Source organism: Mus pahari, chromosome 5 (genome assembly GCF_900095145.1).
Source record: "Mus pahari chromosome 5, PAHARI_EIJ_v1.1, whole genome shotgun sequence".
NCBI classification, from domain to species: Eukaryota; Metazoa; Chordata; class Mammalia; order Rodentia; family Muridae; genus Mus; species Mus pahari.
In genome coordinates, this window is record NC_034594.1 from 144,832,155 (window position 1) to 144,857,928 (window position 25,774).

The 25,774-nt window shown below is 50.1% G+C and overlaps 1 protein-coding gene across 1 annotated transcript; it reads right to left on the reverse strand.

The window, feature by feature from the left end:
• Positions 1-799: 799 nt before the first annotated feature.
• Positions 800-24,675, reverse strand: LOC110322617 (sodium/potassium-transporting ATPase subunit alpha-2). Its single transcript, XM_021199322.2, has 23 exons — positions 24,549-24,675; positions 20,096-20,200; positions 19,855-19,914; positions 17,575-17,778; positions 16,995-17,108; positions 16,631-16,765; positions 15,650-15,767; positions 13,372-13,640; positions 12,363-12,561; positions 12,130-12,239; positions 11,811-11,945; positions 10,871-11,060; positions 10,602-10,777; positions 6,868-7,004; positions 6,268-6,418; positions 5,998-6,166; positions 5,648-5,802; positions 5,189-5,312; positions 4,853-4,998; positions 4,554-4,684; positions 2,398-2,499; positions 2,163-2,254; positions 800-997 (listed from the first exon to the last, which is right to left on the reverse strand). Exons 1-23 carry the CDS (start codon positions 24,558-24,560, stop codon positions 969-971), a joined length of 3,063 nt encoding a protein of 1,020 aa, XP_021054981.1. The 5' UTR covers positions 24,561-24,675; the 3' UTR covers positions 800-968.
• Between the last annotated feature and the right edge of the window lie 1,099 nt (positions 24,676-25,774).

A 25,774-nucleotide genomic window follows, 5' to 3' on the forward strand; every position in this document is an offset into this window, starting at 1 on the left:
CTAAAAGGGGGTGGGGAGGTGTTCCCAAGAGTCTGTGGTTGAGATAGCTGGACCTTCTGTGACACCTGAGCCTTGTGGACAGAGAGGACCATTACCCAAGGATCAGTGGGTCACTGGGTGGCACACTACCCCCCTGGGCTTGCCCTTACTGCTACTCTGACGAGATGGGAATTTGGTTTGCTGGTGTGCTAGCCTCTAAAGGCAGGACACAGAGCCAGAGCCTACCCCACCTACCTGGAGGCTGAAGATGACAAACCTGCGGTCACTCTTTCTTTCTTTCTTTCTTTCTTTCTTTCTTTCTTTCTTTCTTTCTTTCTTTCTTTCTTTCTTTCTTTCTTTCTTTCCTTCCTTCCTTCCTTCCTTTCTCCTTCAGCCAGTGTTCCCCAACCTCTCCTTGTCAGCCCAGCTCCCCTCTGGTTCCTGACAGCCCTTGACTGGGAGACAGATCTAATCTCTCCACCTGGCTTCCTTTTCTAGCCCCGGGTTCTTGCACTCACAGAAGGAGAATTTTGTGTTTTCAAGGTGTGAGGGGGAGGAGCAGGGGAAGACTCAGGAAGGGAGGGAGGCAAGAATGGGAAGAGGAATGAAGCCAAGGGTCACCGACACTTGGGTGACCTGAGAGTCTTTCTTCTAGGGTTAGACAGGATTAACCTTTGGGTATTGATCTGTTTGAATAATACAGGTGAGGGTGAAGGGCTGGGGCGACCCCTAGTTTTTTGAGAAATGTAGCAGAGTGGGATGGGAAGGTTCTGAAGAGGCGATCCCAACATGTACTGTCCCAGGGTTCACAGCGGGGGACCTATGGAGAAGCTGGATCAGTCTCCTCAAGTTTATTTACCCAAGGCTGCCATCTTAGTTCCCTCAGGTGCCTCCTTCTGACTCCCCAACCCCTCCCTTCGTCACAACCCCCAGCAACCCCTCCGGAGCACCCCACCTCCCCCCCCCTCGTTCTTCCTTGGCCGCTGAGCTCAGTAGTAGGTCTCCTTCTCCACCCAGCCTGTTAGAGAGATGGGATAAAGGTTGCAGCAGGAGCATAGAAGGAGGCAAAAGATCGACCCCGCCCAGGGCCTGAATAGTTTAGGGTTGACCAGGGCTCGAATAGCTGAGTTTAGAGAGGAGAAGAAGCCAGGGGAGTAGGGTAGAGGGGAAAGGCAGCCCCGGGCCTGCTGGGTGGGCTGGATGTTCTTAACTGGGAGGGAGGGGACAAATCTGTCTCCAGGGGAGACTTGTATTTCACGGGTAGATGCTGAAAATGCCTGCTGGGCTTCCCAGGTAGCAAGCATCTAAGGAGACAGCTGTCCCGCTGGTGCTACTGGGCAGGACAGCTTGTTTGTTTGTTTCAGAAGTCAGATTTTAGATTCCAGGTGAAAACGCCAAAGCTTTAGATATTGGGCCCATTAAAAAACAACAACAACAACAACAAAACAACAACAAAACCAAAACCAAACCAAAAACCGAACACTGTTCGTAGCCCGCGTGTGGTTTGTAGGCTATCCATTTCAACCCAGCAAATGTTCAAAGATGTGTCTAGGGGACATAAACCAGGTCTTGGATGAGGTCTGGGAGTCAGGAGCCCTGTGTTTGGGTTTCCTTATGATCTTAAACAAATGCATCACCTCTGTGCATCGTTTTTATCAACAAGCATGTAGAGGACTGGATGACCTTGAAGGGCCCTTCTAACCTGACCTGGAATTCTAGAGCAGTGGTTCTTAATCTGTGGGCAGTGACTTATTTGGGGGTGTGTGTGTGTCAAATGACCCTTTCATAGGTCAAAGCAAAACTCCACCACTTGAAGTCAAATCAAGTACTAGGTCAGGCTCAAAGGCCTCCCAAGGGCTACTGTCTCACAGGGGCCGCCTGCCAGACATCCTGCAGATCAGATATTTACATTACTATTCATAAGTAGCAAAGTTACAGTTATAAAGTAGCAACGAAAATAACTTTATGGTTGGGGGGGGGGGTCACCAAAACATGGGAAACTGTATTAAAGGGTCACAGCACCAAGAATGTTGAGAACCACTGCTCTAGAGGAAAGTGGAGGCCTTGGAGAACCTTAAGGTAGATGGGATACAGGATATACAGGAAAAGGGCTGGGGTGGGCATGCTCAAGGCTCCTGGGACCTTAGGTCAGACAGACCTCTCTGCAGAGTGGACATGCTTACCCCCGGGATAGCGCCGTAGGATGAGCTTCCGTACTTCATCATAGATGAAGATGAGGAGACTGTAGGGAAAGGCACAGAACCACCACGTGACCCTGGAAGCAACAGAGGGAAGTGTCAGGAGCTTCAGAGGCTGGAACGGTGTCACAAAGGTAGAATTAAAGTCCATCTTGGGTCCTAGAAGGGGCCCAAGATTTCTCCATTGCTCCTTCTCCGTCAGCCCTAGGGAGATGCTCACTTGAGTGGGTACATCCGGAGGGCGACCCCCATGCCCGGGCAGTAAGACAGAAAGGCAGCCAAAGCCGTCTCTTCTAGCAGCCCAAAAATCAGGATCTTGTTCCTAGAAAGACAAAGGAAAGAAGGCAGGTAGCTTTGTGGGAGGATAGCGAGAGGGGGAGCTCCAGGGACACCCCTGGGGACAGAAGGGAAAGGAGCTGGAAGGAATGTGAGGGCATCCTTCATCCAAGTGCCTTTCAACCCTCCTCTCCTGCTTTATGTAACCAAAGGAAACAAATGTTTTCTTTTGCTTGTTCTGTTTACCTCTGATTACTGTTGTGGTGTGCGTGTGTGTGTGTGTGTGTGTGTGTGTGTGTGTGCTCATTAAACAGTTATTTCTTATGTAACTCTGTGCCAGAGATGCTGTAGTCAACAGGGGCCTGTCCACAGGCAACATCTGATATTGTTATTGCGCGCTAGGCCCGTGGGCTGGGAAGATGCCACCTTCCCAACAAGATGTCTTTAAAAGCTCCCCTGGGCCGAGCCCATGGATGCCTTTTCTTTCTCGGCATCTCCTCCGACCTGGGCGGTTGTTTAATCACAGACCCTGAACGAAGAGGATGCTTGCGAGATACTGATCCCAGCCCAGGCTTGCTCCTGTGATACCACACAGGAAATGGTTAACCTACGTTCTCTGCATCAGAATTTAAAAGCGGGCCAGAGCAAAGTGCTGAGGGCAGTTCCTAGTCAGATCTGTCAAGTATGGCTGGCGTCATCTCCATTGCCTGACTTTGGGCGATTGATCAGAGCTTCATTTCTTGGAGCTGTGTGCTTGCTCTCTACGTATAATAAGGAGAAAAGAAGACAAGTTTCCTTCGGTTACAAACCGCATGAGGCGAAGGCTGGAGGGGACACAGGGATGTCTCAATGCTCCTCTTCCACACAGCCCACATTTTCATTGATTTTTGTCTCCCAATTTACACTTGTTAGTGATGAATGTATTAAAATTTATTATAAATGTTCATGGGTTCCAAACAGAACTGGATTAATATGTCATCACTGTCTCCTTAGGGCTGATCTAAGGATGACCCACTAGAAAACCTGGCAGATTCTTGCAAGGGAGAGCCTGGTTTCATATCTCTTTTTGAAATGTTGCTGAGAGTATCTCTGAGGACTACTAACGGTCTAGAGGCCCGGGCACTCATCAGAGGCTGCCTCTGGCGAGGTGGTTTGTGGGTATCGATGCTTCTTCCTGTGCTTAGGCAGAGTCATGCTGTATCGTTCTTATTTGCTTCTCTGTGGACTGACTTAATCAGTGTGGCTCTGTCTCTACTTCCTGTGTCACCCACATACTTCCTTATAAGTGTCTCTTACAGGTCTGTGCCTAATTTCTTAGATTCCCTGGGACAAAACTCATTTGGGGAATGTGACCTTTGTTTACGGTAGGGGGAAAAAGAGCCTGGCTCCTTCAGTACTCAGTCCCTATCTGTGCTAAAATCACAAGTGGATGAGGTGACAGATGTACGCATGACAGGTGAGATACTACAGTGTGGGGTGGAGAGACCATCCCAGACAGCCATGAGCCGCTGAATGGCCTAACCATTTAACCTTGTGGAACTTCTTGCCCACACAGTGTCCAATGGTACCTACCTGGAGGAGCTGTTTTAAGATTAGAGTGAGACACCTGATTCCCTGCGAGGCATATGGTGCCACACTGTAGGAAGGCCTGAATATGCCCCTGGGCAGATGCAGCACACACAACCAGTGCTATAAACCCAATTACCTGCCAAGTGTTGGTGTGGAGTACAGGAGACCTGACCCAGGACTTAGAACTGGGGAAAGGATGCCATTTAACTAGGGAATGGAAGAGGGAGGAAGGAAGGAGGAAGAAGTGCTAGAAGAAAACAAGGAAGATGAACATGAAGGTAGGAAACAATAACAAAGTAACCTTTGGAGCAATGTTACAACTTAGGAGAAAGGGTCTTGCCATTCCGTCCTCACTTTTGGTCTGTTTCAAACACCACCAGGGTTAAGTATGTTATTATAACCAGACACTTCCTTAGCAAACCTGAGCCCTGGGAGCTAAGGTGAGCTGGTGTTGGAATCCTGGCCTATGTGGGTTGGTGAGCATGTGTAGAGGACTCTGCCTGGTGGGGACCGGTAGCGGTAGGTGCTCACTTCATGCCCTGCTGGAACACTGAGTTGCGACGGGTCTTGCAGATGATAAGGTCAGCCCACTGCACAACCACGATGCTGGCGAAGAAGGCCGTGTGGCATGTGAACTCCACCACCTTCCGCTGCTCGTAGGTCTGGGCAGAAGAGAGGAAGGGATGGTACCAGCAAACAGCATGCTTTAAACAGTTGTTAAACCTGGCACTTAAACCGTCTTCAGCCCCTTGGCTGCTCCTAGCCAATTCCAACCAGGACCTCAGCCTCAGCCCCGCCCCTTCTCGTCTGCGGCACACAGCCCCACTCACCCACTCTTGTCCATAGCTGTCCTCCAGGTCATTGGTAGTCCTATCATCCCAGTCCAGGCGGATCCCTAGCAGCCGCGACGGTAGAAACCCGTTCTCTGCCAGTATCACAAAGTAGGTGAAGAAGCCGCCCAGGGCCTGGATCATGCCTGAAAGTAGTTGTAAGCAAAAGGTGGGTCTTGAGTAGAGAAAGGGGAGGGAAAGGGCCATCCCTTGGAGACAGAGATGGAAGTCTCTGGCTCTCCGGCAGCTGGACTCTTTCCTGAACCGTTACTCATCTCTCTCGGGAACTAGAAGCAACCTTTGGGGGTTACCCTCCCAAGCCCCGGCTGGGCGCACCAATCTGTCCGTAAGCCATGCTGATGAGCCTCTCGTTCACCAGCTTGTCTGTCTGGGAGTTTCGTGGTTGCCTCTTCATGATGTCACTCTCAGCTGCTTCATATGCTAATGAGATTGCAGGAACCTGTACACACAGGACACAGGGAGGAGAAGGTATCTGAAGAGGTCTGTGAAACTGCTCAGTGAAACATCAACAGACTTCAGCACATTGGTATATATATAGGCTCCTGTTATCACTAGGGGCATAGCTTAGGGGTGGAGTGCTTGCCTAACGTGAGTGAGTCTTGGGTTCAATCCCCGGTACTAGAGTGTAGTGGAGGGAAACTTCCTATTTTCCTTCAGGTCTATGCTGATCTCCAGTCTACTGGTCAGGATCTAGGCAGATGCCTGGGTGCAGCTCACCCCACCCCTGTTCTGTGGGACTGCCTGGTCTGGCTCGACTCTGCCCTCTTGCCTCACCATATCTGTGCCCAGGTCGATGCAGAGGATGGTCACAGTGCCCAGCGGAAGGGGGATGTTGGCAATGATGAACAGCAAGAAGGGAGTGATCTCAGGGATGTTGCTGGTTAGGGTGTACGCGATGGACTTCTTCAAGTTGTCAAAGATCAGGCGGCCTGTGGAGAGGTTCTGAGGGCATCAGGGAGATTCGAGGGTCCCTCCCCACCCTTGCCCCTGAGCTGTGGCCGGCTGCTCATTTTTCTAAGAGGAAGGTTTAAAGTTGAAGCAGCATGGAATCTTAGAGTGAAAGTCAGGAAGAAGGTCTGGCTTCAGACATCCTGGATGTCACGCAGCCCACACAGCCTCCTCACCCTCCTCCACGCCTGTCACAATGGAGGCAAAGTTGTCGTCGAGAAGGATCATGTCAGCCGCCTGCTTAGAGACATCGGAGCCGGAGATGCCCATGGCAATGCCGATGTCAGCCTTCTTCAGCGCGGGGGAGTCATTCACCCCGTCACCAGTCACTGCCACAATGGCTCCCTGGGGTGGGGGGGGAAGACACCAAAGGTGCTTGAGAGGAGAGTCCTTGCCCTTCTGGCTCCTGACTTGGCCCTGTCTCTGCCTCTTGCTGTCTTGCTCACCTGCCTCTGACACCCCTCCACAATGATGAGCTTCTGTTGAGGAGAGGTCCGGGCAAAGACAATCTCTGTGTGGTCCCTGAGGATCTCATCCAGCTGCTCTGACGTCATGTCCTTCAAGTCTGAACCGTGCACTACACACGCCTTGGCTTCTCTGGAGGGTAGGGGCAGAGACAGCATCTATGCTCACGCGGGTCCTGCTGCTCTTCCCCACCCGCCCGCTGTGTGCCTTAGTCCCTCTGGGAGGTAGGACTCTACTATTGCTTCTGTGCTCCCTTCTGTGAAGCTGAGTCCTGCTGTTTTTCTCCTTCCCATGCAAGCATAAGTACTATTTGCTAGGCAGATTCTATCCCTATAGCAACTCTGCGGTGTGGACAGCATCTGAATTTCATAACAGAAAATGAAAGATCAGGGCTGCAAGATGTTTCCAAGGTGACACAGCCTGAACACAAGCTTATCTGAGGGACCAGCCATTGGGCTGTCAAAGGAAAAACCTTACTCTAAGGGTCCCAGGGATGCGGTCCAGATATTCGCAAGAGACACTCAGGGCCTCTCTGGGAGATGATGTGTTGGCCAGCAGTGGGGTCTTTGTAACCTCCTCACCTGGGATTGACTTGACTCACAGGAATGTTGAGCCTGGCTGCAATGTCCTCCACAGTCTCGTTACCCTCTGATATAATGCCCACACCTTTGGCAATGGCCTTAGCTGTGATGGGGTGATCCCCGGTCACCATGATCACCTGACAGGAAGGAGAAGGCAGAAAGAGAAAGCAGTGTTGGCTTCCCCTCCCCATTCCTTTCTCCAAATTATGTAAAGTTAAACTACTAGGTGTGTGAGTGTGTGTGTGTGTGTGTGTGTGCTGTGTGTGTGTGTGTGTGTGTGTGTGTGTTTGTCAGTAAAGGCAAGAGACAGAACAAACTGGGTTCCAGCTTTAGAGGGAGCATGTTTAAACAGCCAAAAAACATCTATGGCAGATTGACAGGTTGATGAGGGTCTGTTGGCAGAGGAGAGTCTGTGTTCTTCCCCAACCCAGTCTGTCTGTCTGTCAGTCTGTCAGTCTGTCAGTCTGTCTGTCTGTCTGTCTGTATCTCACTTGCTTGCTCTCTCCCTCCCTCCCTCTCCCCCTCCCTGCCCCCCAATCTCTCTAGGACAAGAGCTTGGGGTATGCCGTCCAAGCCAGCCTCAGACTCCCAGGACCCTCTTGCCTGTGCCTGTCAAGGTCTGGGACTATGAGTGTACCTTATCATGGCTGAGTTGTCTGGGAGACTGCTTCAAGAGTTTGGATATGTGGAAATGGGACAGTCTGAGCTGGACAGCTTCCTCCTTCCTCTTCCTTTTTTTTATTTTATGTGTCTAGGTGTTTTGTCTGTCTGTCTGTCTGTGTACTACCTATGTGCCTGATGCCCTTGGAGAGCCAACCCTGAGTTGACTTGTGGGTCCTCTGAAAGAGCTGTGGGTAAGTGCTCTTCATGGCTGAGCCATCCATCTCGCCAGCCTTTAGCAGCTCCCCTGAATACAGTTACGAAGACCAAAGTTTAGTGAGCACTCACGGCTTCTTCAGGGTCACAGAAACCCAGAACAAAGGTTTGTTTTCAGCAGTGTCCAGCTGCTGACAGGTTTGTCTGCTTCCAACTGTCCTGCATAGTACGGGGCAGAGGGGCTGGGGGAAGGCTCGGCTTGCCTTCGCCAGGATAATTAATGTTTTTTTTTTTTTTTTTTTTTTTTACTGTTGCACAATACATGGAGTGGGATGAGAAGGGCGTATGCCTAGAGAGAGGCTATTATCAGCATAAAGTGAGCCAAGCTAGAAAGGACAGATTTGCATATGTGGGCTTGGAGAAGAAGTCCCACAGATTTGAAGCAAGACACACCTCTTCAGGTCCCACTGCCTTCTCTCCCACTCCTATTACCAACCTGAACCTACCGCCAAAGCTACTCTCTACTGAAAAGCAAGAGCCTCCTCAAACCTTGTTGTCCTCGACTCTCTAACATATGGAAACCCTTCACTCTCTTGGTTTCTGCACCTCCTTCATCTCTGCCCCACTTGTGCCCTTACTCCGTTGCGTGCTCGTTCAAGCTTCCTCGGGGTGGCAGAATGGAGCAAGTCCTGGCTTTGGATGGGAACATTTACCAGCTGTTGGAACTTAGACAAGTCCACTTTCTGTTTCAGCACAGTGGAGGGGGGAGTCCACACCATCCCAGGCTGGCTTTACGTTGACAAGAAACGTTAGCTGTGCCCTACCATCCGTCTTCCTCCCTTCTCTTTCTCCCCTTCCTCAGAAATGTTGGCGAACTTAGGGTCTCATTCTGGAGTTTTTCCTTGACTCCTGTTTGCTTTCAGAATGGTGTAATAAAATGCTTTAATAAACCTTTAGTTTATACTCATGTGCTAATGAGATTTAAATCTCCAGTCCTGACCTTGAACTCTACACTCCAACTGTCTCTAGATGTTCATTCCTGTAGCCCCTTATAAATGCTTCAAACTTACGGTCCACGCTGAAATCCCATTAGTCCGCCCAGCACCCTCCAGCCCCTCTCCCTCTCTTAGATACCATCTGTTCTGACCATTCTGTCCTGTTCTCTCCCATATCATTGTACCCCACGCCCAGCTTGCTCACTGAGTTCTCAAACTGCTTCTCAAATGCAACTATGTGTCTCCTTTCCCTGTGTCACTGTCCCATTCAGATCCTAGTCCTGGCCTGGGCTATTGTGCACTTTTAATCTGTCTTAATCTGTCTCTTTGTTTCCCTAACTTCGGCTCTTGCCCACATCCAGTCCATCCTCCATTAGGTAGAATTAAAGCTTTCTTTGTGATATCTGTGGCCTTCCATGGCACACAAGTCTGGCATTTAGAGGAAATCCTTCCAACAGTCCTAATTCCCAGTAGTCCCCCCATCTATCCCCCTCTGACCTGCACACCTCCTGGTAATATAGGCACATCTGGGTACGTACTGTTCTTGCTATGGCCCCCCTTCCTTTAGAGCCTACGGAATCCTCATCAGCCTTTAAGGCCCAGGTCAAATATCATCCCCTCTGCTAAACCCTGTCTAGTTCTCTGAGGTGGAATTAACAGTTCCCCGCTGGTTTTCCACAGAGCCCTTGCCCAGCCGCTGTGCCATTTCTCATCATGCCGAGAGGCACCTGACTGGGCAGAAGGAGCGTGGCTCCCGGACAAGCCGACTGGGGTTCCCATTCCCAGCTGACCTCTTACAACACTTCTATTTTAGGGAAGTTATTTACCTACTCTGAGTTTCCCCGAGTTTGTTTTTCAGTGGGGGTTCATAATGCCTATTTTCCATACCGAGTTCTTATTGTGGTCAACACACACACATATATACATAGCACCCAGTCTTCTGGTGTGATGGTTAAGAAACAGAACGCCTGGTTTCAAATTCTGACTTAGCAACTTACTAGCTCTGTGGTCTTGGCCTTGCTACTCTGTGCCTCGGTTTCTCTCTCCGTGTAACAGGGAGATATTGGCACTTACACAGAAGGCAGCCGTGCACAGTGCTTAGAGTAGTGTCTGATGAGTATAAAAAATTAAAATAACTAAGGCATCTGATCAATAGGTCCTCAGTGACTCCAAACTCTTGTGACTGTTCTGTGATATGTTTAGAAGCATCTCCCCACCCCGCCTCCAGTCCAGAGAGATCTTGAGATGTAGCTCAGTTTCTACGCATCTTTGTATCCTCGGTGGGGTACAAAGACTTGGCTTTCAGGGAACAGGATGAGTTGCATTGTTTAAAAAAAAAAAAAAATGTGAAAGTGATGGCACCAGAATTGGTGACCGGAAAAAGAAGATGTCAGGAACCAAGTGCCCGATGTATTGTGATAAGCAATTAATATTTTCTGGATGAAGAACAAACCAAACAAATAAAAGAAAGTAGTCAGTGAAAAATGACCGCTGCACTTGGACAAGAATTCAGTGCGGGGTGGAGGGAGGATTTTGGATGAGAGAGGAGAGTATTGGGGTAGTCAAGAGCTTACTAGTCCTGTTCCAAATGGATAGACTGAGCATCAGTGGGACAGTCAGATAACTAGGTCTCTATGGCAGGAGTGCCAACTGGTGCTTTGAATGAGACTGAGATGGGAAGGGGCAGGGCCCATGCAGCAGGGAAGTGAGCTGGGCTAGATGATAGGTCTGAGCGGAAAGGCAGAAGTGAGCGATCCTGTTAGGCATGCGCCTTTCCCTACAGATGGATAACTCCTCTAGGTCAGTGGGAAGGAGGCCACCAGGAGCCTGCGTCTCCTCAGGACAGCAGCTGCTGCAGTCCCCTGACCTCTGGCACCAGGCATACAAGGACACGGGTGGGGTGGGTAGGAACAAGGCCAGTACCTTGATGCCCGCGCTTCGGCACTTGCCCACGGCATCCGGCACAGCTGCTCTGGGGGGATCAATCATGGACATGAGCCCCACAAAACAGAGCTTCTCTGTGGGAAAGTTCAGCTCATCCGTGTCAAATTTGAAGCCCCGAGGAAACTTTCCAGAAGGCAGGTTCAGCTGACAAAAGCCTGAGGAGGAGCAAGAGGGAGGAGTCAGAGCAGCAGAGTAGATACTATCAAGGCCCCGCCTTATCACCCATGCTCCTCTTTCTGCCTCCTCACCCAGCACTCGTTCCCCGAGTCCTCCCAGCTCCATGTAGGCGTTTTGAAAGGCATCTTGCATCTCCTTGTCAAGAGGGATCTCCTTGCCCTGTACCAGGATGGTGGAGCATCGGTCCAGGATGCGCTCTGGGGCGCCTTTCATCACCAGCACATGGCTCTGGGGGCTGTCTTCCCTCTCGTGGATGGAGAGCTGGGAAGGGAAAGGCGGTTACAGAGGGAGCCATAGAATCTTGGTGGCTCTGTTGCTTAGCACAGGGTCTGATAGCAGCTGCTTAGAAGGAAAACTTTCCTTAACAACGTAGCTCTTATCCATCAAAGACTTTCAACAAAGGAGAAACTATGTGTGGAGGGTGTTTGTTTATAAATCCCTAGTCTTAAAACCCATGGAGTTCTATGAAGTCGCTTCCATAGAACAGTGACTTGTTCAATAAACAGGCATTAAGATCAATTGGGATAGGCATTGTGCTAGGTAGGGGCTGGACGGCTTTCATTAGCATGCCCCTAGTCCCCAATACCCTGGGGATTTTCCCTCCATGGTGCACGAAGAATAGACCTGAGGCTATTCTTGGCAGGAACAGGTTGACAGGAACAAGGCTGAGGGATACAGTATGGGAACTATGGAAGTGTGCGTTAGTTATTTGGACAGCAATGTTGGAGGACCACTGCCAGAGGATGGGGAGTCTAACAGTAGAAGAGGAGAGAATATGATGAGCTGTATGTATGTGGTAAGGTTTGCCTGTTAGTGATGCGGGGGGGGGGGGGGGGTTGATGCAGCCAGGCCCGCTGTCCTGGGATTGACCTGGAAGCACATGTTCCTCAGACATACCCTATCTTTCTGCTGAGTTGGCTCACTTTCCTCTCCTGAGTCTCTGTTCACCCACTCTCCCCATTTGTGTCCCCATTTTTTTTTTCTCTCTGTGTCCCTGCAGCCCAGCCAGACCTGATATTTGTTGGTGGAGTTGAAGGGGATTTCTGCCACCTTAGGATTCCTGTCCCTCATCTTCCTCACTGAGCCACAGGACAGCTCAATGCACTTGAGCAGAGCTGACTCAGAGGCGTCTCCAGCCGTGTCCCGCTGCCAGAAGAAAAGAGAATTCATTGTCGTGGTGGGGGAGGGGAGGGGATAGAGGATGGAGGAGATAGAGCATCAGCTGAGGTCACCAAGGCAACTCAGGGTGAGAAAGGGAAAGCTGGGTGTCTGCAAGGACACCCCCCCCCCGCCCGCCCCAATACATCTGTGTCTGCATTCACTGGCTGACCTTAGATACAGAGATATTCTCCTGTCCGGCCTTGAAGACAGCACGATTGCAGAGACCAGCAATCCGAGACAGGGCTGTCCACGTGGGGGACCGTTTGTCAAAAGTGGCCCCTGGGAAGAAAGGAGGGGGAAGCTTGGCTCTCCCTTAGAGCATTTCATACCCCGGTCTCCCTCTTCTGCGAGGGCCCTCAGCAGGATCCACTTCCCGTCACCCTTTCCAGAACACCCAATCACCAGACTGGTCTTCTGTGGTATCAGCCTCATGGATCTGGTTGTCAAACCACATGTGAGCAACTGTCATGCGGTTCTGGGTGAGGGTGCCCGTCTTGTCCGAGCAGATGGTGGATGTGGAGCCCAGCGTCTCCACGGCCTCCAGGTTCTTCACCAGGCAGTTCTTGCGAGCCATGCGCTTGGCTGTCAGCGTCAGGCACACCTGGCAGACAGAGAGGAGAATTAAAAGGGCCAAGTCGAGAGTGACAGGTGTCCATGATCCTTCCGCATTCGGAAGCTCTAATCCTTTTCTATTAATCCCACTCACAAAAGACTGGGTGGGACCTAGCAGGAAATAGCGACAGTTCAACTTTAGGCATCTTAAATAGGTTCTTAGGCCGTATCTGTGTTAAATGCCCTGAAGAAAGCTGAAGATATTTGACTCCAGAGCAGGTACAAAGATGTGACAACCACCCACATGGAAGGGACAACAGAAACTGTGGAGGAAAATGGGTTCCTCTGAGGGCAGCAAAGAGGAAAGCTGGGGCTGGGGCTGGGGCTTGACAGTCACTGAGCTGCAGTGAGGACAGGAGAACCAGGATAGAGACACATCTCAGTGGCTGATGAAGGACAGGGGATGGACAGAAGTATTCATTTCAGCAGCAGCAGCAGAGTTAAGGATGAGAGCTGAGAAATGTCAGTGGATTTGCTAGTTAGTCACTGGTGACCTTTGAAAGCGTCTTTATAGCACACGAGACAGGATGAACCCCAGACTGAGTCGGGAGACAAGCACACAGATGGTGAGGAACACAACCACGACAAGCCCCCAAGGAGAAATTGAATGCTCAGATATGGCTCAACCCCCAAATTTTTCAACTTCAAACTCCCAGGCATGCCCTGAATAATTTCTGCGTACGGCATCTGCTATGTGACTGCAGGGACCTGAAGGAAGAACACTGCTGAGAAGCAGTAAGCAACTGTCTGTGTCAAACAGGGAGAAGGCCCTGCTGGCAATTCAGCCTCCTCCACTCACAGTCACGGTGGCCAAAAGCCCTTCGGGCACGTTGGCTACGATGATGCCGATGAGGAAGATGACTGCCTCTAGCCAGCTGTAGCCCAGGATGAGGGACAGAACGAAGAAGGAGACACCCAGGAACACAGCCACCCCTGTGATCAGCTGGATGAAATGCTCAATCTCCATGGCTATGGGTGTCTGTCCCACCTCTAGGCCAGAGGCAAGAGTGGCTATGCGGCCCATCACTGTCCGGTCACCTGTGGCAATCACAATGCCCCTGGCAGTGCCTGCCATGAAGGAAAGAACAGAGGGTAAATGCCCTGGGCTTGCCAATGACTGACGTCTCATCATTTTTTTTTTGTTTTTTTGTTTTTTTGTTTTTTTGTTTTTCGAGACAGGGTTTCTCTGTATAGCCCTGGCTGTCCTGGAACTCACTTTGTAGACCAGGATGGCCTCGAACTCAGAAATCTGCCTGCCTCTGCCTCCTGAGTGCTGGGATTAAAGGCGTGCGCCACAACGCCCGGCATTCATCATATTTTATTTTATGCATGAGTACACTGCTACTGTTTTCAGACACATTAGAAAAGGGCGTCAGATCCTATTACAGATTGATGTGAACTACTATGTGGTTGCTGGGAATTGAATTCAGGACCTCTGGAAGAGCAGCCAGTGCTCTTAACCACTGAGCCATCTCTCCAGCCCCCTCATCATATTTTCTAAGGAGATAAAACCACCACAAAGTGTGTTTTCTAAGGAGATAAAACCATCACAAAGTGCATAAGCTAAAGACTCAGATCCTGGAGGCCACATTTAGTAAACAGGGCTTCCCCTCCCTGTGTAGACTACCAATCTTAGATTTAATACAATAGCAAATTATTTTATTTTACATTTGGGCCTGAGAAGACATCTTGCAAGTACTACAGAAGTTCAAATTGAAGAGATTCAATAAATGAAATAAAAATTGACCATGACATTTCAACAAATCAATCTAATACTAGATATTTTTCAAAAGCGTATGATAAACCGGAGTAAATTACTTATTAGTTTTTGTTGGCTGGTTGGTTTAGTCTTAAGATTTTCTTGGGCCAGCAAGGTGGTTCAGTGTGTAAGGGCTCCTACCTGCCAATCCTGGTTACCTGAGTTGGATTCTAGAACCCACGTGGTGGACAGAGAGAACCAAGGTCTGCAGGTCCTCCACATGTGCACTGTGGCATGAGTGTGCTCACTTACACACACACACGCACACATATACACACACAATTATAAAATATTTTTCTAATTAAAAAACCCAAGATCTCCTCAATGTAGAATAAAATAATCTTTTATTCTACATATGTATATCTATATATTTATTCTATATATTTATAATCTGTAAAATAAGACTGTGATTATCTAAAATATGTGACATTACAGGGGTCTTTGGGAAAGAATGTGTGGTACTCTGGGAAGAGCATTCATGTTGAAGTCAGTCAAATCTGGGTTCAAGTGACATTTGAACTCCTATGTAGAAGTCAGTAGTTCAATGGGCTAACTGTGACTATCCTCTGTCACACAGCAGGCATGCAACGAATATGACTTGCATTCTTTCCCTGACCCCTCTTCAGAGCTAGTCGCTGAATAAGCAGTAAGCATACCTTACCTGACCTTTCAAATGCATTCAGTGATGGGAACGTTATGGTAAATCAGAATCCCAATACATTAAACATTTAGGAAATTTAATGTGCTGTGATTTTTATTGTAATTCTAATTCTCTGAAGGAAGGAAACCAGACCAAAGAACCAATGTATTGAGGAGGAGGAGGGCCAGGGAAGGAAAGTCATGGAGCAAGGATGCAGGAAGGTATTCGCTATCACCTTGTGAGAGGTCTATGGTCCCTGCACCCACTCTTTCCTACCATCTCTTGGCCCTGGATGTCTTCCCAGAGTCAGCCCTGACTCAGCTCACTGCCTGGTCCAGAACCACCATCTAGAAGACCTCACTTGACTTCCACACTCCTAGCGGTTGGGGGAGGGGCATCCTGACTCACCATCCAAGCGGTTTTTTTTGTGGAAGGCTTTCAGCCTGGGGATCAACAGATCTGAGAGCTTCCTGTCGAGAGGTGATTTCCAGCAGAGTCAGTCTGCCCTTGGCCAATGCCCTTGGCCCTGTTCTCCAGAGATGGCTACTACCGCAAAGGTCAGTTCCCTCAGCGCCCTTTCTAGGAGGGGCTTCAACCAAATAAGTACAGTTGCAGGAGTCAGCCCCGTCCCTGCACTGTGCTGGGGTGAGGAGCCTTCTTGGGAGGCCAGCGTCTCACCTTCCACGCAGTTGGTAGAGAAGAAGCAGATATTGCGCGTCTCCAAGGGGTTCTCGTGGGTGAACTCAGGGGAACGGGTCTGGGGCTCCGACTCCCCTGTTAGGGATGAGTTATCCACCTGAGGAGGAAGGGGAGCCATCACTAAACTGGCAGCAACCGCAGAAGCTCTGTGGGCACACAGCTGTCTCCTGAGCCAGATTCAACCCCCCTCAATCTTCATGACAAGAGGGACAAAATTACACTTGGCCTCATCGCATATTTATGGCCTTACTCAGCTATCACCCTGGCTTTGGTTTGCATGACTGAGTCTTCCTGACTTTTTATGTCTTTGGGTTGTTTATGTAACCCACTCGGCCTTGGTTTGTTCACCTGTAAAGTGGGAATGTTAGTAGGGTCATTGTGTTGCACAACTCCAGAGACACCACCAAGGCTGTCTATAAAAATGCTACCTCCCAGGGCTATCAGGCTGCAACAGATAGCGAGCAGCCTTCCTAATTACATCATCTTTTTCCAGACACCCTCTCTATGTAGGCAGGCTGGGTGAACCTTGAACTCTCTCCGTCTTCCTGCTTCCACCCTCTGCCTGTGGGGAGGTTAAGATTATAGGTGTGACCCACCACACCCAGCTTCTTCATCTTTCTTTCCTTAAACTTTAATTTGGTACTTAGGGATCCCCGTAGCCCAGGCTGACCTGGAATCTTTCAGAGTGAAATTAGACGGTGTATGTAAAGGCTTCTATCACGGAAATGGTATTCAATATACAATGGCTATAAAATGACTAGATCAAAGAAATCCCAGGGCACAGAGCATTCCTAACACATAGATCCACAGAGGTAGCATGTAGCCTTCATATGCTGGAAGGAGGTATACCTGGTCCAGGGGAGACCTTAATGTTTGCAATTGTTTGTTTGTTTGTTTTTAACTTTCAAACTTTCATGTGGGCCTCTCTTAACTGTACAGATTCAACTGTGACCTCCTCACCTTGCAACCGTGGGAAGAGATGATCCGGAGGTCAGCAGGGACACGGTCTCCACCCTTCACTTCCACCAGGTCTCCCACCACCACCTCCTCTGCATTGATCTGCATCTTCTCTCCTTCTCGGATGACCAGAGCTTGCTGCGGAAAGGCCAAGAGCCCGTCGTGAGTTGTTCATTTCTACCTTTGCTCTCCAAGAAGAACCCCCTACGCCGTCAGCGGCAAAACTGCATTCTGACGTGGAGAGCCGACAAGGTTTCTTTTCTGCCCGTCTTCCTTCCACCTCAGACCACAAGACAGAAAGAGGTGGACCGTCTCAGAAACCTTGTGCCCCGACTTGAATGCAGCCAAGTCCCCATCATCTATCTACCTGAGGCACCATGTTCTTGAAGGAGTCCATGATCTTGGAGCTCTTGGCTTCCTGGTAGTAGGAGAAGCAGCCAGTGACGATAACTACAGCTGCTAGCACGATACCTAGATATAACTGGTAAGGAGAGAGAGTGTGAGGGACCTGTCATTTGTCACCTCTAGGGCTGGATGACACCTGGGATGAGCACCCAGAGTCACTCTATATGGGATCCCCATCCTTCGTCTGAACTCAGTCTTGAGAATGGTACTGAGTAGTCTCTCCACAACCTCCCCCAGTCTCCTAACCCACGCTCCTAGCATGGAAGGGGCAAAGAAGAGATTCTATGGCTCTGGCTTTTCTAGGAGTGAAGACTCAGGGATACAGACAGCCTATTAGTGGAAGGAGTATGGAGGGACTGTCTCACTGCCCACATGTGTTGGAGGGTACTTCACAGGTATGTACAGAAGCCTCACTTCTCTTCAGCCTGAGGTCCTGACCGGGTCTGTGATCTTGTTCCCTGAGCCCCCCCATCACCTTATTTGGGGTTGTGAGTTGGAGGGCAGGGCTGTAAGCCGGTCCAGGGGTCAGGTGCATGGCTCACATTATCGTTGGATGGTTCGTCCTCCATGGCAGCCAGGATACCATAGGCTAGGAAGCAGAGGAGTGCCCCAATCCACAGCAGGATGGAGAAGCCCCCAAAAAGCTGACGACAGAACTTGACCCATTCAGGAGTTGTGGGGGGTGGAGTGAGGGCGTTGGGTCCGTCTCTAGCCAGAATGTCCTGAGCTCGCTGGTTGGTGAGGCCCTGGGGAGTGAGGAAAAGTGTGGGCGTGGGCACAGGGAACAAAGCCAACCCTCACCACATCTCTCGGCATCTTAGAGAATCATGTTCAACTAGAAGGAGAAAATTCTCCTTTGGTTGGAAGGGGTGGGACGATCACGAGGGACCACACAGAGAAACTGGTGTCTATAATGAGACTTGGACCTTGAAGGCTAATATGGACTCTCACTGTGGCTCCACCTGGGTTATTCTTGGGTTGAAAGATGTTTTTGTTGGGACAGCATGCATAAGCAAGCCGGAAAGTTTCCTTGTCTGACCACCCTCCATTCTTCCTGCAGATCCTGCCTTTTTTCCAGGGCTCCAGGGAAAGCCCCACAGCTTTGACCCTGAGTGTCATGCAGTTTTGGCAATCACCTATCACTTTTCCAAAGAAAGCCTAGCCAGGCTCACTCCTCTTAGATCTCGCCAGGCTAGATCAAAGGCCTTTTTCTGGATCCAGGTAGTCCCCCATGCTTGATCTAGAGTGGGGCTTACTATACTGCACTGGCATTCTGTGTGTGCGGTCTTTGTTTTTGAAAGTTTTGCTACTGCCTTTGAGCAGGAACCACTTGTTACTGATCTTCATGTCCTGCGTTCACCCACTTTATGTGTGAACCTTGAGCTCCAACTGCAAGCCCAGCACTGGGAAGGATGGAGAGATGGGCGAGACCAACAAAGTACCCACCCACAATCTAAAGAGGAAATTACAATAATAACTATACAATGATGCCAGAGAGTGGAAAGCTCCTCCTAGAAAATAAAGTAAGGTTAAAGAATGGGAGCTTAGCAGTTTAAGAAGAGACAGAAAGGAGTGGGTCAGGGATACTGACCATAACATTTTGTATCTTTCTTCTGAGACAGGGGATTGTTCTAGCCTGGAAGTTACTTTATAGCCCAAACTGGCCTTGGACTTGTGGCTAGCTTCAACAATGTTTTTATTTGTTTGAGCCAAGATGGCAATAGTTTGTCTACCATGGTCTTGAGCTCTTAAGCTCAAGCTTTCTCTCTGTTCTAGCCTCCTAAGTACCTAAGACCATAGTTGACCACCGCAGCACTTGGAAGATTTTTTAAAACTAAGGATTGAATTTAGGGCATCACACGAGCTACACTGCACTCTACCACTGAACTTCATCCGTAGCCCTCTTTGATTTAATTCTGTGACAGGAAATCTAAGTTGTCCACCCCATCCTTGAACGTGCACTTTTTGTTTTTTTTTTGAGACAGTGTTTCTCTGTGTAGCCCTGGCTGTCCTGGAACTCACTTTGTAGACCAGGCTGGCCTCAAACTCAGAAATCCACCTGCCTCTGCCTCCCAAGTGCTGGGAATAAAGGCGTGCGCCACCACGCCCGGCTTGAACATGCAATCTTTTCTGCCCTATTCCCCAAGTATCTGCTTTGACAGACCACCTAGCTTTGAGGAACAATTTAAAATCATTTTTTAATGACAAGCTCAGCATCTGACTGTATTTGTTTACGTAATTCAGCTCATCCAGGGACAGCTTCTGGTCATCCCAAGGAAGGGGCAATGGAGACACTTTGGGAAAGGAAGCTGAGTACACTTGGAGGCACAGGGTTAAGTGGGGAGCACGGGCCCGGGTACAGATCTGGCAAGTCATTCTCCCTTTCTGAGTCTCCTTGCTTTAATAAACAGTCTGACAATGCCTGACACAGCTATGGTGAGGATTAAAGAAATGTCTGCACTGCATCTTATTACAGAGCCACTAATGTAGCAGGAGCCAGCAAGTACTATAACAACAAGGATGAGTCACCTTGCTGGTCCATGCCTGTCATCTCTGAGAGCAGTTGTGTGAGGGGGAGCACAGAGCCTTGCCAAGGTCTGGGCACAGGGTTCCAAGGAATTCTAGATTCTAGATATACAGGGAAAGAGGGGGAAGCAAGGGTCCAAAGTCTACTTCTGGCCCTGCCACCAACTAATCCCATGACCGTATGTAAGTCTCTCATCTCTGGGCTGCTTCTCTCACTTGCAAGGAGCATTGTGTTCTAGTTTTGGGGCTCTCGCTCCTGAAGCTGCCTGCCTCTCTCACCTCATGGCTCCACTCACCTTAGACAGATCCACTTGGTATTTTCGGCCCAGCTCATCCAAGGACAGCTTGTGGTCATCCTGGGGAAGGGGAAATGGAGACACTTTGGGAAAGGAGGCTAGGCACACTTTGGGGCACAGGGTTAAGTGGGGAGCATGGGCCTGGGTACAAAGTTCATCTGGGTGCTCATGGCTGCTGGTGTGTGAGTGCCCGAGCAGAGCTGCTGCTCCGCAGCCCCCCTGAAAGCTCTGTGGTCCTTACCATGGCAACCTCCTTCTTCAGCTCATCGAGCTCCTTCTCTTTCTGTTTCTTCTTGCCGCCCCCATTCTCCGCAGTGGTGGCGGCAGGAGAGTACTCACGCCCTGCCTGAAAAAAGGAAGGGAGGGCTCAGATCATCAGGGAGACTGGATGGAGCCTGTTCACAACAGACACCGAGGATGTCCTGCCATTAGAATCAGGACACATCTTGAAAAAGATCATCCTATATTATCGGAAGGGACTCTGGGGGCGGGCAGGGATTGCGTTGATGGGTAGGGTACCCTGTAGGAATGTCTGCCTAATTTAGAGAGGAGCACTGGATAGAGTAGAAGTCCCAGGAGGGAAGGGGAGAAGCAGACTCAATGGTGGAAATTGAATGGGTAGAGATGATGGGCTGAGAGAAGCTGGGAGGGATGGGTTCAAGTACGGCTATAAAATGGGAGCCCAGGGCATGCTGGGAACCCTCCCCAGCCTGCTGGGCAGGCATAGCTGGGACTGGACACAGGCAACTCACAGGACTTGAAACTCCAGAGCATAACTGAGTTCCCTTTGTCAAGAAATATATATGAGAGTAAATAGAGATCTAAAGCCTTGTAAGTCAGGGTTAGTCTTGGGCCATCTGTCCAGATCAGCGCCATGTTTTTTTTTTAATAGTGATCTTTTGGGGTCCCCATCTACCCTTCTCTTCAGGGCCACTACAGGTTGTTGGGGCCATCTAGGAGCTTCTTTGGGGGAGATGGTAAGGATTCTTCATTCAAACGGAGGCAGCCTTGGAGGGAGGGACTAAGGGGGGGGGGCTAGGAAAGGCCTGGGGTTATTGATAGTGTGCAAAACACTGTCATCTCCCTCCATGTCTCTCCACCTCCCTCAGGATACAGGGGGTAGCTGTTTATGCCTGGTTCCTCCAGCTCTTCTATGGCTACACTGAGCTTTCAGGAGTCGGTTTTTTGATGCTATGGTTATGATTTGTGTTTTCCATAAAGAATGAATGAATACCTGGTAGACAGGTACGTCCGTGGAAGGGGAGGCTGCTTGTTTATTTTGTTTTTCAAAATTATGTATTTGGGGGGCTTATTATGTATTTTAGTCAGGTGTTTTTTTTTTTTTTTTTGTTTTTGTTTTTTTTAAGCAGCTTTTTGGCTGACCACAAAGGTGAGTGGAAAGGAAAGGAAGTTCTCATGAATCTTCTACCCATAGACAGCCTCCCTCAACATCTGCGTCCTACATCATTAGAGTGGTACATTGTTTCATCACCATCTCCCAGTGGCTGAGGCTGACACTCTTGTAGTGAGTGTATGGTCTACGGGATTCGGGCAAATGCAGATCGGATTCCTGCCTTTTCACCAGTATGTGGCTGTGGTGCTCTGAGTCCTGGGTACTGAGAATCATGTATTTTCACCTATCGGAGTCAGAGCAATCCGGGGAGATACGGCAGCTGCTGTGATCCTAAGGAATCGTAAGCTTAGTGCCTCAGGTAATAGAATTCTGTCCAGTGAAATCAGGAGCCACGCTGGGCGTGGGATGTACACTACAAGGTGAGCACTTGCTTCAGGATGCAATGACCTAGAAGATGTGCTCCTGAGACTGTGTTGCTCGGACACACTCCGTTTAGAAAAGGAAACTGACCCATCGTGTTTCCATCTGTATCTGATCTACCCACGAATGCAGTCTGGTCCCGAGCATCTGAAGGCCAAGCCTCACGGGGAAACTGAGGTAGTCATCCAAAGGCGCTGAGAACAACTCAGAAATGTTTCTACCTCTCCCTTCCCCAGGCAATGCAAGAGACTTCGTTAAGTTGGGTGTTCTGTCCTCTAGCACGCTTGGTGAGGCAGGACTCAGTGGAGGCTAGGAGGCCACAGTGGGATTGAATTCGAGAAAGCATCTGGACAGACTTCAGTGTGGCCCTTGGGGGCTTGAGGGGTGGGAGGCTTGGGCTAGAGGCCCGAGCAGCAGAGTCCAGGAAAATCTCTGCACATTTGATATCAAACAACAGACATGAAAATGAGAATCAGATGCCCCACTTATAGATCTGGGACTGGTGGTGTGCCTATCTGTATTCCCATCATTTGGGAGGTGGAGGCAGGAAGATTGGAAGCTTGAGTCCAGCCTGGGCTACATAGTGAGATCCTGTTGCAAACAAATAAATATGCGCGTCTCTGAGAAATGCACTGGCTCTTAAGTGTTGGATTGTGGCTGAGCTAAATAACTCCATGTGGCGCTTTCTCTTCCCAGCTCCCACCCTGCTCTCCCATAAGTGCAGAGCTCAGGATATGCTGCCCTTCCCCCTCCTTCTGTCCTGGCAAGGATCTCAGGCTCCATGGCCAGGAGCCTGCAGAGATTTGGGGCCAGTGGCTGCCTAGGGAAGAAAGAAAGAGGAAGTGGGGACCCCTCTCTCCCCCTCTGGTCTCCCCTCCCTCCCCTAACACAAGTCCCTCTCTTTGGTTGTTCAATGTTGTAGGAGAACAGAGAGTTCTTTTTCAGAAAGCCAGAGACTGGGACAAAGTGGGGGTAGCTGGAAACCAGCCAATGCTCCCCCCACCCCCACCTCAGCCTCTGGAGGAGGCTTGGCTCCCTCCCACCAGTGTGATCCCTCCCCCCAGCTCCCACGCTGCCCTTCACAGTCACACAGCCGTGGACTGGAATGGAGGTGAAGCAGACCTCGGAGTTGAGTGTGGGGAGTGGGATTGTTTTCTGCAGGGCTTTCCTTGTAGGTAGAGACTCTGAGCTCCCAGACTTAACCCAGCTCCCCCCCCCCCAAACAGTCCAGACCAGCAGAGTCATGCACAGCAACTAGGTTAGGGGTGTCACAGGTTATGGACCCAGCAAGGGTACTAGGGGAGAAGTTCTGAATGGGGAAGCCAAGGTCAAATTACTTTCCAAGTAGAAAGAACTCTATGAGCTGGGGCTACCTTACTCTGAGGTAGAGCAGGGTGGAGGGGTGTCTGCTCTTTCTTCCTACTTAGATGGAGGTTGGGCTTGCCTGACTTGGTTGGCCCTGGACTCTCAGAGGTTCTGCCCCTCAGCTGAATCTGCCCTTTCTATGAGGAGCAGGAATGATATTGCCGAAGGTCCCAGGACAGTGTGCCTTCTTTTAACCATGACTCTTCCTCCAGAAAACCCATTGCCCATAGATAGTTCCTAAGGGCAGGAGGGTCACAGCCTTCACCTTACCCCCCGACCCCCATCACCCAGTATGCCCAGAGGCCCTTCATTTGCAAATTCTCCTGCTGAAACATAGTGCTGGTTCACCCATGGAAACCTGCAGCACTATCCTGGGAATGCACTGTTATAAAAGCTGTGGACATGTGTATACACACACACACACACACACACACAGAGAGAGAGAGAGAGAGAGAGAGAGAGAGAGAGAGAGAGAGAGAGAGAGAGAGAGAGAGAGAGAGATGCATGTATGTACACATGTGCGATGCTCTTCCAGTTCCCACCCAAGCTCTGGATCCCTGATGTCCAGGATTCGAGTTTTTCCAGCTGTTCAGCTTAGTGCAATAACATGTCCTTGCCTGACTCCTCCTTGGACCCAGAAATTGGCCAACAGCACCCTATGGCACGGTCTCCCTCACATTTTGCAACGGCCTGTCAAGCCCTTTCCCTCTGTGCCCTCTTTTGCCAGGATTCCACAGGAGGAAAACTGCCAAGCACAGTATGGAAAGGGATTGGGTCCCTTTTCTTCATATGAGGATTTCATTCCCAAGAATTGGAAGCCTTGTCCTTGCTCGCCCAGATATGCCTGTTAATCTTTTCACTGGCAAATCCATTGCTCCAGAATGCCATAGGCAGGGGCAGTTCTCAGCAGCAGCCTTTGGAAAGGTCCCCAAAGCCTATGGCCTGGAGCCCAGGACAGAGCTTATGGGGACATCCAGAAGGGTGCTGGGGTGAGGGCTGGGGATACATCTTTTCTCTCTCTGCCCCAGCTGACTCTGGCATGAAGAACTCTGAGAACTGGTGTAACCAACTGCTAGGTGGCTCTGGGAAGGGGGTTGCTCCACAGCACCTTTCCAACCCCAGGCTGGCCCCTGTGCTCTTAGGCTAAGGACCTCAGAGCAATAGATATTTTCAGTGGGTAACAAGGAACTGACAATGCCAAAGATCTCTTCAGCTGGGAAGCTAGGGATTGTGGAGAGAGAGGAGGGATTTGTGGAGTAAGGATGAGTGGGCAGAGAGCAGGGAGATCTAGAAGGGCACTTGGGTAGTTTCTGGGCACTTGGGTAGTTTCTGGGCTAGTTGTGGGAGAGGCAGAGAGCAGGGTAGCTGCAGAACCTGCCAGTCCCTAGGCTCATGAGCTCCGTGGAACGAATCCACATGCATGTGCAGTTTGGAGACTAGTTCCAAGTTTAAACCATCCCACACAGTCCGTCAGCGCCTCTCACCCTCTCTCCACGTCGTCCCATTTCTACTCCACCCTCCAGAGAGTGGCCCCTGATCTTGGAGGGATACTCACCCCACGACCCATCTTGGGGTAGAGTGGCTGAGGGGACCTAGGCTGGAAAGGTCACCAGGAGGATCCCAAGACCACACACCGCCTGTCTGGGGCAGCTGAAGACCCTGGCAGACAGACAGAGACAGTCTGAGCAACAGGGTAGCTTTAAATAGGTCCCTCTCCCCCTCACTCCCGCCTTCCCCTTCTGGGGAAAGAAACGTTTGTTGAAACTGGATCCCTGAGGACTCCTCCCCTCCCCTCCCGCCCCTTTAGCAACTGGCCCAGCTGATGGTCCTGTTTTGTCCCTGGTATGTCCCCCTCAGCTCCTCTTAGCATTTTCCCATCCCATGGGCAGCTACAACCAAGAGAGAAGCAAGGGGAAAGGAATGGGGAGGGGGTAGCTGGAAAAAGGAGAAGTGGTCCCTGGAGAGCCGCCAGCTCAGGGTCCTGGGATTAACTGCTTGTATTTGCAGGTGGGGAAAGCAAGGCCATAAGAATTCAGCAATCTTACTGGATAAGACAGAATCTCCCTGAGCTCACATCCAAGTTCCCAGAGAAAGCAACAGCCTGCTCTGTCTGCTGTAAGAGGCTGCAAGGACGGTGTGACCAAGAAAGAATTAGAACTAGAATACAGACGACTCTTGCATTTGAAACTCCTTGCAGGGACCAAAGCCTGGAGATGCTGAGCCAGGCGTGTCCCACTGTTGCTCTTGGGCTCCATTTGCCACCCCACCCCACCCCCACCATAGCTAGGAATTTGGTTCAATACATCCCAGACTTACTTCAAACATTGAGATACTTTGTAACATTATAGCGCTTTGTTTGTTTGTTTTTTGACACAGGTTTTCTCTGTGTTGCTTTGGCTGTTCTGGAAATTGCTCTACAGATCTGGCTAATCCTCAAATTCAGAGATCTGCCTGCCTCTGCTGGGATTAAGAGAGTGTGCTACCACCAACCAGTGTGTTCATTCTCTCTCTCTCTCTCTCTCTCTCTCTCTCTCTCTCTCTCTCTCTCTCTCTCTCTCTCTCTCTCTCTCTCTCTTTTCTTTTTTCTTTTTTGGATAATGTAATTGCATAGTTGTCCAGTGTGGTTTGATGTGAATGTTGTTGATGACAACATTGTGACTTGTCAATGACAACCCTGTAACCCAGTGTTCAAGACAAGCGAGAGTCTCGGCACTTAGAAGCAGTTGGGAAGGTGAAGGACAGAAGATATCAAAGAGCCAGGAAGGCCGCCCAAGTCCAGGC

Bases quoted from the DNA above. Each gene is read 5' to 3' on its own strand.
- LOC110322617 (XM_021199322.2), bottom strand. The intron at 4,685-4,852 runs GTGAGTGGGGCT...TCTTCTGCCCAG, and splicing joins ACAGCTATGGACAAGAGTGG to ACCTACGAGCAGCGGAAGGT. The intron at 998-2,162 runs GTAAGCATGTCC...TCTCTCTAACAG, and splicing joins CCTACGGCGCTATCCCGGGG to GCTGGGTGGAGAAGGAGACC.